Genomic DNA, 12,148 nt, shown 5'->3' on the forward strand with positions numbered 1-12,148 from the left:
TTAATCAGTTTGCCTCCTGGTCTGTCCTTTAAACCCATATCCAAGTGGTAAAAAAAAGGTAAATTTACACTGGTTTCTGTTGTTTATATTACTATAGATGACACTTTCTAGGTGATGGTGATAGCTTACAGCACTAGATTTATTTGCTTATTTGTTCATGTGTTCTATCCTTTGTTTGATATCTATGTGCGGACGGATTGTATGTGCACTGAACAGCACAGCCTCTGTAACAATGTTAAAGGTTCAAATCCTTGTCCTTCTCTCCATCTTGCATCTTTCATGTCACTTTCAACCGCGTATTAAAGCACCACCAGGCAAGATTTAGATGTTAAAACAATTTCTTGGGCTGCAACAGAGAAGAGTGTCCCATCCCCACTAATTCAGATCCCATAGATTCACTCTATTTGCCCAAGTTAAATTCTGGTGTCTGTGTGGTGGGAAATAATCTTCACATAGGAAATGATGATGAAATGATGCACTACGTCCAGAGAAAGCTGGACTCGCCAACAATGTATCTTTTGCCTCTCTTGTCCCTTTGGTATGTTTGGTGTAAAGTGATCGCAGACCGTCAGGGTTGGTAAATATGAGCGTGCAGTTTACTGATGTCACCTTACAGGATTTCTGGGTACTGAAGTTGTCAGAGTTACCTCTCACTGCAATTTGGAGTCACCCACTTCCAAATTTGCCTACTGCAGCCTAAGGTAAATAATATTCCTCTTTCCTCCTCTGTCTAGGTTGAATATGGCAACAGCACGGTGTGCTAACAGACATCCCCCCTCTCATCCGAGACAAAATGGTGGGAACCCAAACCCTCAAGCCCATACTGCGACTGGTGTGCCAAACCCTGGGCAGCAGGGTCCAGGACTGCACGCCACCAGCCAGGATCAAGGACCATCTGCCTATCCCCATCCCCAAACCCAAGTCCCTCCCCGGCCTTTCTTCTATGTCCAGGCGGCGCCTCCACCCCCCCTCCTCCACTATCAGTGGCCCATGCCCTTCCATTATAACCCGTTCGCTGGCTTCCATGGCATGGGTGAGTTTTCTACTTTCTTGTAGTCAAGACAAAATGGCCTCACTTTTTTGTACAAGGGCAGAATATATATATATATATTTTTTTTAGCATTAACCTCAGCATATAAACTAACTTATTGAGGCTGCATGGTATTGCTTTTCAACCAAAACACCCAAGGTAAAATTTTTACTACTGAGTGCAGACTCTTAAGACTCTTTCCCGCTATCTTCTCTTCTGATTCAATATAATTACTATTTTTTTTACTGTTGAATTATTTTCTCAGTGCATTTGACAGAAACAATGTTTTTTTTCTCACCTCTCAGGCTACAGCATGGTCATGCCCCCATTCCCCCCCAACCCCTACCTGGAGGCTCCTGGCTACATCCTGCCCCACCCCCACCTTCAACCAGTCGAATATCGACGCTTGCTCCATCCTCAGGTCCCTGCTGCCAGCGGACCCTACCAGAGCCAAAACCAGAACCGTAGATTCCGCCCTCAATACAATGTTTCTGTTGGCAGAGAGACCGTGAACTCAGAGGTCCAAACAGAACCACCACTGACGAGAACCACAGCCTGTTGTGGCGACGGAAGCCCACTGGCCAGCTACGAGTCTGGGCATGGGACCAACTCCACGTCCCCGTCCTCCTCAAGTTCCAGCACAGGGAAACGGGGCTGTACCAATGTGGAGAACTACAACTTACCCAGCAGCAATGCCAAAGAAGACTTCCTGGTTAACAGGACAAGCCCAGTTAGAAGCACAGCCAAAAATGGCTATGAAACCTTGCCGACCACGCCAAAGACTGTCCAGTCACATACCAGGACACCTTTAGAAACAAAGAAGAAGCATAAAGGCAGCGTTGGTCAGGAAAATGGTGCCCCTTGCATCCATGGGGGTCTTGGTCATTGTGACATGTGGTCAGTCTGTTCTACTGATAGTATGGTTCCTGTGTGTAGCTCTTCTGACCGAGAGGACGATGTCGTTGCCAAAGAGAGACGGGTCTCTTTTCCTGATATTCTGATGAGCTGGGGAGGTGGCACACCACCACTGGCGATGCTCAAAATGGCAGACAAGGTGTTGCCTCAGAGTGAGGACCAGCTGGCCTCCTTTGAAGTAACCGAGGCAGAGCATGAGAAAACGGTTAATCAGAGTCTGACTGAGAGAAAGAGCAGTCAAGTGGCAGCTGATGTCAATGATGCTAAAGATGATGATGCTGAAAATATTTTCAGTTCTAAGGAAAGTGAGGACCTCTGCAAGATACTCAAACTGCCTTTTACCCTCCAAGAGCTGCTGTCGGAATCCATAAAAGAGAATGAGCCTGTGGGCCTAGTTGGTTCCATCGGGCCTTGCGTCCCCTCCTGTGAATCTAGCAGTTCACGTTTATTCATCCACTCCTTGAATGAATCCCAGAGGGTCCCTGACACTGATCCTGAGCAAGAGAATGGCAATGAGTCTATTCCACATGAAGAGACGACAGAGATCGTTCCCCACCAAATGTCCTTCAGTTATGTTCAGATCAAGAGAAAAATGAATGAGTCTGTCTGGTCTGTGGAGTCATTAGCCCCCTACATCCCGTCTAAAGAGTGGCTGATACAGAATGGCATCATGGAGCCTGATGTGATCATTGAAGAGATTCTAGAGGATGGGCAAAATGGTGGCCTGTCCGCCCAAAATGACGACGTAATTGTGAAAGCTAATAGAGAGAGAAGGCGCAGTCGCAGGTTCTCCATGTCATCTGTTGACGCTCTCCCAGTATACGTGCCCTCAGCCAGTTGGTTTGGTGACCAGTGTAAAGTGAATTGCCACAACAGGTTCCCCATGTCTCCTCAGCAGAATGTTGATGTCGTGTTCAGTACTCCAGTTAAGAAGGTAAGCCCACAAAAGAGGCCAGAAATGCAGTGTCAAATTCACCCCTCTAAAATGGACGGACAAGTGAAGCAAGGCCCGAGTATGGACCCTTCAGTTGATGATTCCCTGGCTTCCCCAACTCACCTGCAGAATAAAGTGAGTTCAGCTACTCCCAGTGTAGAAAACAAGGAAGAGAAGGATGCCAATGAAAATGGGTCTTCTGAACCTGAGGCTAATCGAAGCCCGAACCAGGAATCTCTTAATGTAATTGAGCAGCAGCAGAAAAGCCCTTGTTCTCCTGAGCAAGTAGAAACCCCTCTCTCCAACCCCGTGGCAGGGGAGAAAAGGCCAAGTATTGGCCAATTGTGTCTCCATAACAAGGAAGTCGAAATGGAGCAGGAAGCTGCAATATGTGGGCATGAAGAAGCCAATTGGCTGGGAATTGAGCAACAGAGTGCTGAGACGGCTGAGCAGAAAATAGCTGCCGTATCTCCTTCGAAGGGACACTTTGTGGACTGTGGCGTCCAGTGTTCTGAATTACAGGAGTCCAATTGCTTCTGCAAGGGGTTCAAGGGCAAGACGGGGGTGAACAGAAAGAGCCCATTTAAATTTCCAGGTAAGTTGCACTTTTACTCCATAATATCCAAAATCAGCAGTTTCTTATTACCTTTAAGAAAAGTGTTACGTTTGTATAGTACTTTGACTGGCGGTTGTCTCATACAGACTGGAAGAAAGCCAACAAGGCCAAGACTGCTGAGGAAGCCTGTGAGAATGGACACATGCAGAAAAACCAAAAGAGACATGGACAGTGGAAGAACAGGCTGCAAGGTATAGTCTACTGCAGTGGTTCTCAATGTGGGGTCCAGGGACCACCAGGGGTCCTTGAGAAAGAAGTTAACACAACTAGAAAATGTAGAAGAATGGCTATTTTGATCTTAGCTTCACTGTTATCTCTCTACCTACAATACAGATAGTCATGGGATTCTGGACAAAATCATATCTAACAATAAAAATATTCTCAGATTTGGGTTCAAGACACAAAATCTCACCAAATGGGGGTCGGTGGCTCTAATGTGGACTACATTAGGGGTCCTTGATATGAAAAAAGACTGGTCTACTGCATCACATAATGAACGTGTTGCTGGTACAGCACGATCCCGCCGTCATCCAATACCAAATCATAAACATAAAATTATGCAACAATGACTTTTACACAGTAGAAAGATAAGAGAAGATTTGCTTGTGAAACTGGCCATTTTATATATCAATCATACATCATTGAACCTAGAGTGCTATGTAAAGTAAATCCTCACCAAAAGGAAATAAATAACATTGAATAAAAAAGATGTTTCAAATCCATAAAATTATGCTTTTAAGAATAGTCTTGTATGTATTCTTCAGTCTGATGTTTTGATTGCTTCTTGTTTCGATTCCAAGGCATTATTTGTGTCTATAGAAAGTAGCAGAGCCTTGCTTGAATAGGGCTTGAAAATTGTAAAGCCTGAAAACTCTCACACTGCCTGAAGAGTAATGGGTTTTCATGAACCAAACTTGACAAAAACCTAAAACTCTGCAAATGAAATGTATTAATGCCAAACTCAAGCAAGCATATTTTGACTGACAATGACATTTTGAAAAAGTTGTTAATATTCAATTGAGGGGGCATAAAGGCTGTCCTTTTATAATGAATATAGAGATGGGGTTGTTATGAAAATGCAGTAATGAAATCTATTTTCATTGCTAATTTCATAGTACCATAATTTTTGACAGAAATTACTTTCTATATAAAGACCACTGTTAGCTGAGTTTTACGTCAATATCTTTCTCTTTTTAGACGGACAACAGACTCGGATCAACCCATCCAACAAAGCCTTCACTCATGGTCAGGAGGAGGCCTGGAATGGATCCTACAACAAACCTGGGAAAACAAGAGGTGAGCATCACAACTACATCCTTTACTGAGTGGTTCATCTATCTCAGGGATAGGCAACCATGTGCCATGGAGTGCGAGTGTGCAGGTTTTCATTCTGACCAAAGACTACACCAGGTGATTAGTACACGCTCAACCAGATGGGAGGAACTAGTGTACTTTTTGGTTGGAATGAAAACCTGCAGACTCTCAGCACTCCATGGATCAATTGTCTCCCCCTGATCTATCTAGTCTGTAGTCAGTCATGCCAGGGACGGACTGGGACAAGAAAATGGCCCTGGACTTTTTGACCCAGACCGGCCCACATCCAGCCTGCGAATATTCCACCCCAGTGACGCATACATGAATACAGCAAGACTTAGTTTCACTACTTATAAGTATATACAGTATGATGATCAATATTGTTAATTTAGTGTTAACCAAAGGTATAATATTGTATTTTAATTGAGATGAACTATTAATATTGAAATTTCAATAATAATTATTCAATTGTTAGTTAATATTTCCAATTGATAGTTAACTTTATGAGACTGATATGAGACTGATTTTTAGACATTGTAGGAATATTTATCTTACAATTTGTGCCACTTTATGAAAATTGATAACTCTTCATAATGAGTGCCACTGTGAAAAGACCCATATTCCTTACATTAATATTACCCACATGGGTAGGAGGACATTCCCTACAAAGTCTCTCTCTCTCTCGCCGCTGGCCCATGAAGCCAGCGGCCCACCGGTCCTCCCGATGGCCAGTCCGCTACTGAGTCATGCATAGTCATTGATATTTTCTTGCTAATGCGTCCAATTAAAGGCATTACAAGTAAACGTTGATCACACAGTGGATTTAGTAATGTTTTAAAAAAATTACAAGAAATTAGTTGGATTAAGAGTTGCAGTGTTTTGGCTGTGGCTAGTAAGTCTATCCTGACTACTAGCCACTTTGGCAGGCAGTGTTTGATAATTCTATTCTAAAAACAACAGTACTTACTAACTATGGTACAAAATTAACTGAGTGATGAAATTCTGACTCTGCTAGCCTCTATGGCCAGTTGATGGAAAAACTTTGATCAAATGGCGTTGGTGCCAATGCCTCTGGAAGCCATTCAGTTATGAGAAGACAAATATGACAGTGTCTTTATAGAGACAGACTCAAACACTGCTAGATGGTATTGGTTCCAGTCTGGCTCAATAAGTTTTTCAATCTGAAACCGGGAGCCTGTAATGGGGCTGTAAGCATATTTAGAGACATTTCAAATGTTAAATGTTTATGGGCCAGGTAAACCACAACTCTTTGGGGTCAAAGAGATGTCTACTCTCCAAGGAAATGGACTTGGGCCTAATCCAAATTCCATGCAGTTTTGGACAGCTGACAGTTTTCACCCTAAAGAGTTGTCATTTTCCTGGCCCAAAAACATTTAACCCTAGAAAAGCCTCTGTCGATTTGGTCACAGCACCATTATAGGACCCTGATTTGAAATGGAAAACTTAATAGGGCCAGGCTGGAACCAGTGCTATCTAGTATTGCTAGATCTTTGAGGAATGGAGGGTTAAACACACATACACACATACACACACACACACACACACACTCACACACATAATCAGTTGCGGAAATTGTCAGCAGGTTTTAGCCTGTTGTAAATTCATTGACATGTACTTTGAAACAGGAGCTGTTAACTTCCAGCATCAGGAATAGAGACGGCATAATTTACTTATCAGTGAGCGACACTGCAAGAGATAAAGTTGGCTTTCATGCTTTTGCCCGGGCTTTATCAGATTTTAACCCAGTCTATGTGGGCTTCTTGCAGGTGGAAATGGAAGGAACCAAAGATACTGACCAGACTCTACATGCAAGACAGCACTTGATTTTAAAGAATGAACTTAAAATTTAAATGTAATAAATACTGTTTTCAATAAATGTATTGTGTGTATGTGATCATTTTGTGGCCTCAAAGTTTTGTTTGGTTACTCTTAATATTAAGTAGTTTTTCTCTGAGAACTGCTAGGATTTGTTTAAAATAAATAAATCCTTTTTGATCACGATTGTTTAGAATGCAACTCCACTTAAGATTCAGCCAGTCGGAGTTCTGCTTATCATACCTACAGTACCTTTGGAATGGAAACTCCCCCAAGTGCTTATTATTTAGGGTGAGGCAGACCAGACAGGCTGGGACAAAACCTGTTCGCTGCATCTGCCTCTGGACGTCCTCCAACTCCTGGTTAAAATAAAGCTTTGGAAGGTTTTGGCGTTAACAGCTAGAGGACACATGCCATATAGGAAGGTAAGAGTGCAATATTGTATTCACTGACTGGGATAGAATAGACTGCTTGTTGTACTGAAGCCAATAGAGTATGTTATTTGCTTCTCTTGACCAATATGAGGTGTAATTTCTAGAGTAAAACTACAATTCAAGTCAGTATACCTAACAGAATAATGTGCATGTTAACTTTATGGGCTACTCTATATAGGTGGAGGTTTGGTTAAACAACCATTTCAGACTGTGCCCAGTAAAGTATTATGCTAAGCAGCCTAAGGACTTTGTTCTTACTGATTCCTTAGTTCACATTCACTTATTTTCAGTGAAGCCTGAGCTCAGGCAAATATTGTTTCATTTGATTGCCTAAAACAGCAGTGGTTATTGGAGGCATGTTTTCACAGTTTTTAATGAAAACCAGACTTTTGTTTTGAAATTTGTAGTTGCAGAAATGCATCCTTAAAACTGTTTTACTTACTAACTGTAATACCTATTGTCTTTGAATACATCATTTCCAAATGTAACGTTTTTGTAAGGATCATTTTGCACTTGAATGCTTTTTTTTTTTTTTTAAATACAGCTGGAACTCTGTGATTATAAATTGTCAAATCTGATTATAGCATCACAGCATGTTGAATCTGAGCTCTCGGACTTCATGCCAGTTTGGATCAAAATCATTTGAGAACTTGTTTATCTGACAAATCGCACCAGCTGTTTTCAATAGAAAGCACTGAACATTGTATATGGTCAATGTATCAATGCAGCCAAGACAGCAACTTGTCTGACAAACAGGTTTGGTTGGTTCTGAGGTACATGCAAAAACCTGACAAATATTTCCAAGTTGCCTTGACATTGCACGCATGCCTACAGGTAGCTGTAGAGTTTGCACAATACATTTTCTCATTTTCTTTTTAAAGCCCATTTCTTGAATTGGACAGTAGTCTGGGTCCACGTACAGTAAGTTGTAATTGTTTCATGAGTGTGACTTGAGCCGTGAGCTCTAGCAGTCTTTGCTCTAGTACAAGCTTCAGCACACATACTTGCTCATTGTTTTGATTGCCATTGCTTTATTGAGCAGCAAGGCAGTGCAGTAAGAAGGGAGATCACCCTTCAGCTGGAAGACGTGGGTTCAAGCATCCGCCCTGCTGAAGTGTCCTTGAATCCCTCCTGGCTCCAGGGGTGCTGTTCTGCAGCTTTACTCCCACAACACAGGAAGATAATGTTTGGTTGATAGTGTATGTGTTAAAATATGAACTAAATGAATCAAAATAGAAGGATTGGAAGCATCTTACATGTGCAACGTCAACGATTTATTAAAGCTTCAGAAGCGCATCAGTAAACAGCGCATAAGGAGCAGGTGAACATACAGTATATTGGCTATAAACATGCAGAATCTGCAACGCGTTTCGAGCTCAGTGCTCTTACTCAGGCAGCACTGAAACTGCAAGAAACAGGATTACACACTTAACCATATAACTAAAAAAAAACAATGGATGTTATGAATAGTTTTTAAAATTCAACATTTGCTCTTATGGATGTCTTGTTACTATACCAATCAAAAACATTTAAAACTCATGTTTACCTGTTACATACTGTGCTTGAATCAGAAGCTCAGTCAATCAATTTGAGAGTGATAAGACATCAATCCAATAAATTAAACATTAAACAGTTGCTCAATAGGGGGCAAAATACCACAGCTGTGCTTTGGGCCTTTAAGAAGTTGACTACACATATCACTTCAGAGTATGTGATCCAGAGGCCTGTTCTTCGTCTTACATTACTGTGTGACAGTCCTGGACAAAGTGTTGGAAACTCACTACTACACTTATGTCATGCACACTGTTTACAGACCAGAGAATAAATCTGGGATTAAGCTACTCAGTTCCACTTGGTCTTGACTAATAGCTTTCTTCTCTCTTGCAGGGTCATCAGAGCCTGGAATGGATAACAATAAATTATGCAATCAATAGCTCTTCATCAACAACTTGAAAAGGAATGAAGAGGAAGATATCACTCCAGGGCAATCAATTAATCTCTGGACAGCTCCTACCCTGTATTTTGAGTGAGGAGGCCAAACTACAACAGAGGGCTTTCAGATGACATAACTCACCCTCTGGTGGCCATATTGGAGCTCCTTGGGCAACAGTGGCTGAGAACAGTTGACTGCCTTTCTAAACTTACAACTTGTTAACTTACAACTTGTCTTGTTAACACATCTGATTTGATGCTAGCTAATTATCTAGTAGAAGCTAGCATTAGTAATGGCTAGTAGTTGCATGCTAACAAAGTAGCTAACAAAGCCAAAAACCAACAGTTTGTTCAGGTTAACTGAGCTGACTCTTCTCAAGCTACAACTCAGAGTGTTTTGGAGTAGAGACTAGGGCTAAAGACAAGACAGTTTACTGTGTCACAGTCACCTACATTTGGAAACAAATCCACCTTATCAGACTATTAACTTTTACTTATGTTACTGAATTGACCTACACCCACACCACAACAATCTTTTGAGGTGTCTCTCTTTTTCTAACCTGGTTGTTACATATTTGGAAGTTTTTAACTAACAGCCAATTCTCCAGTGAACCTCCATGATGGAGACAGACATTAATAGGAGATGTGTGACACAACTGCCATGTCTCTACTGGAGATTCTAATATTCACCATCACTGAGAGACAGCATAACTGAGCCTGGCTACATAAAAGGCCAACAAATTACAGGAGAAATTACACATAGATATATATTGATATAATTTTCAATGGAGGGGATTAACAGTAACTTGGAATGTCAGATCTGTCTGAATGAGTACAGCTGGAAGCGCAGGGCCAAGCGGCTGGCCTGCCAACATACCTGCTGCTCTGCCTGCCTGAGTCGCCTGGTCACCGTTCGGCACGATGATGTGGACAGAGACCAGATGAACCGACCCAGCATGGACAATGATCCCCAGATCCAGATGACAGTCCAACATGTGACAGTCACTGGAGAAGAGAGCACAGAACAAAACGAGAGTTACGGAAATAACGGTATAGAAAACGGACTTGGACATATGGGACGCAGTGAGCCTGAGTTTGGCTGCCACCAGAGAGAAGCTCCAGTCAGAAATAACTCTGTGGAGGTGAATATGAACAATATGGAGAGAGAGGAAACAGTGGAGATGACCAGGGGACATGTTCAAATCTTGACCAATCAAAGAGAAATTGATCAAAATGAGGTCAGCGTCAACCAAGCAGACATATCGATGAACTTTAGCGCGCCAAGAATGGGCCAGAGCGAGACGACCGGGATCAGCACCAATCAAATCGAGGGGCAGACTAGTTCGCATCAGATTTGGGTGGGTCCAAACTGTAATGTAACCAATCAGAGAATTATCCTCTGCCCCTGGTGTCGATGCGTCACTGCACTTGCCGCTGGCATGTCCGTTAACAATCTCCCTGATGATGACAAAATGGCCGCTGTTGTTCTGACGACAACAGCACCACTGTTAATCCCAGACTTCACGCCTGTATTCATAAGATTGGTACCCAGCGCTAGCTCCCACTACGTGCCGCCATGGTACATCGATGTAGATGGACGCAGTCATAGAGACAGAGCGAGAGGAGCTGTAACCCTGCCCATCTCTAACCTACGTTCTTTGCCTCTGGACAGAGACTCAAGGATGTGGGGAGTACAGGGTGAGGGGGGATGGATGGACGGCGAGATGGAAGTGTGCAGGGACAGGAGGAGAGAGGAGGAGTGGGATGAAGGAGGAAGGGAAGAGGGGGAGAAGAGGTGCACGAAAATGCGGACCAGAGTTTGTGCGGTGATCGTTTTGGGCCTAGGTATTTTCTTTCTGATGTGCATCGTTCTGCATAGCCTGACCTGTCCATCCAAGCCTTTTACCATGATCACCTGTGGTTGATGGGACATGTTCTGTCTCTGGCCATCTGTCTCTGCCTCTGTAAAGTAATACATCAGAAAGAGATTGAAGCAGGAGAGAAAGTATCAGTATTATTAGTGCTGTATCCTTTCTCCTCCTTTCCAGTCCTCTCTTAATTTACTGTAACTAATGTATGATGTACAATACACATTTGGTTGTCATGTTGTCAATTATATACAAATGTTTTTCATGAAAGTTGATTCATAAAAGTTGTTATAAGACACCGTCTGGATAATCTGTGTGCTTGCTGAGTTTTATAGACCACATTTTCTGTGAATGCGGTCATCCCTGTTTTTACTTGACAACTAGATGGTGCTATCGCATAATTAAAATCAAAAACAGGTGAGGTAAACAGGAGCTCAAAAGAGGTGGACCAAAACAACCCTATCTCCCTATCTATCTGTATCTGTCTATCTGTATCACACACTCTTAAAAGCAATGTGTTGAAAATTAAACAGTCTTTGAAAGGGTAAAGTCTTTATTTTATAGCATAAAGAAAAGTTAACTCAGGGTGTAAGTATTGGCCCATCAAAGCTGTCCAAGTATTCACAGATTATTGGTGACCTTTTTAATAGAAATTCCATTGATTGCACACATGAGCCAATGAAAAAATACCATGAAGATGATCACAGATACAAATTGACTCAGAGAGATCTTTGATATTTATTGGATGATTTGGTAAGATACAATAAAAGAACACAAATAATATTACTACATGTCACATTTGTACAAATATTTCTATATAAGTAGGATACTTTTTTTTCATTATACTAGAAACAATGCTTTATCAAAAAGTCATCACATTTTTTTTTGGCTTTTTTGTAAAATAATATTTTTAGAACATAGTTTGTCTTCATTGTATATAACTGAATTTGGGCTCAAGCAAAATAAAGTTATTCTTGCTAGGGGAGGGAAATGTTTTTATAGTAGAGTCTCTCTTTTTCCATGACTAACATCCAATTTTATATATTAAAAAACATATAAAAAATGCATTATTTGTAGGATACTGTGAGAAGACTGTGAATTTGCAGTGCAATTGAGCAGACGTTTGTGACCCCTTTGATAACACATGCCATCAACAGTGGTTCAGGGAATCACCTGTTGGCTCCCAATTTGACTCCTAAAAGAAACATTTACAGTTTGTCAGATAATGTGCCTAACATGACTTTAAGTGTAGGCCTCATTGTCATTATC

The 12,148-nt window shown here is 41.8% G+C and overlaps 1 protein-coding gene across 1 annotated transcript; it reads left to right on the forward strand.

The window, feature by feature from the left end:
- Nucleotides 1-6,987: 6,987 nt before the first annotated feature.
- LOC139917438 (uncharacterized) lies at nt 6,988-11,866 on the forward strand. Its single transcript, XM_071906563.2, has 2 exons — nt 6,988-7,070; nt 8,967-11,866. Exon 2 carries the CDS (start codon nt 9,797-9,799, stop codon nt 10,934-10,936), a length of 1,140 nt encoding a protein of 379 aa, XP_071762664.1. The 5' UTR covers nt 6,988-7,070; nt 8,967-9,796; the 3' UTR covers nt 10,937-11,866.
- Nucleotides 11,867-12,148: the final 282 nt, after the last annotated feature.

This window comes from Centroberyx gerrardi, chromosome 13 (genome assembly GCF_048128805.1).
Source record: "Centroberyx gerrardi isolate f3 chromosome 13, fCenGer3.hap1.cur.20231027, whole genome shotgun sequence".
Classification (NCBI taxonomy): Eukaryota; Metazoa; Chordata; class Actinopteri; order Beryciformes; family Berycidae; genus Centroberyx; species Centroberyx gerrardi.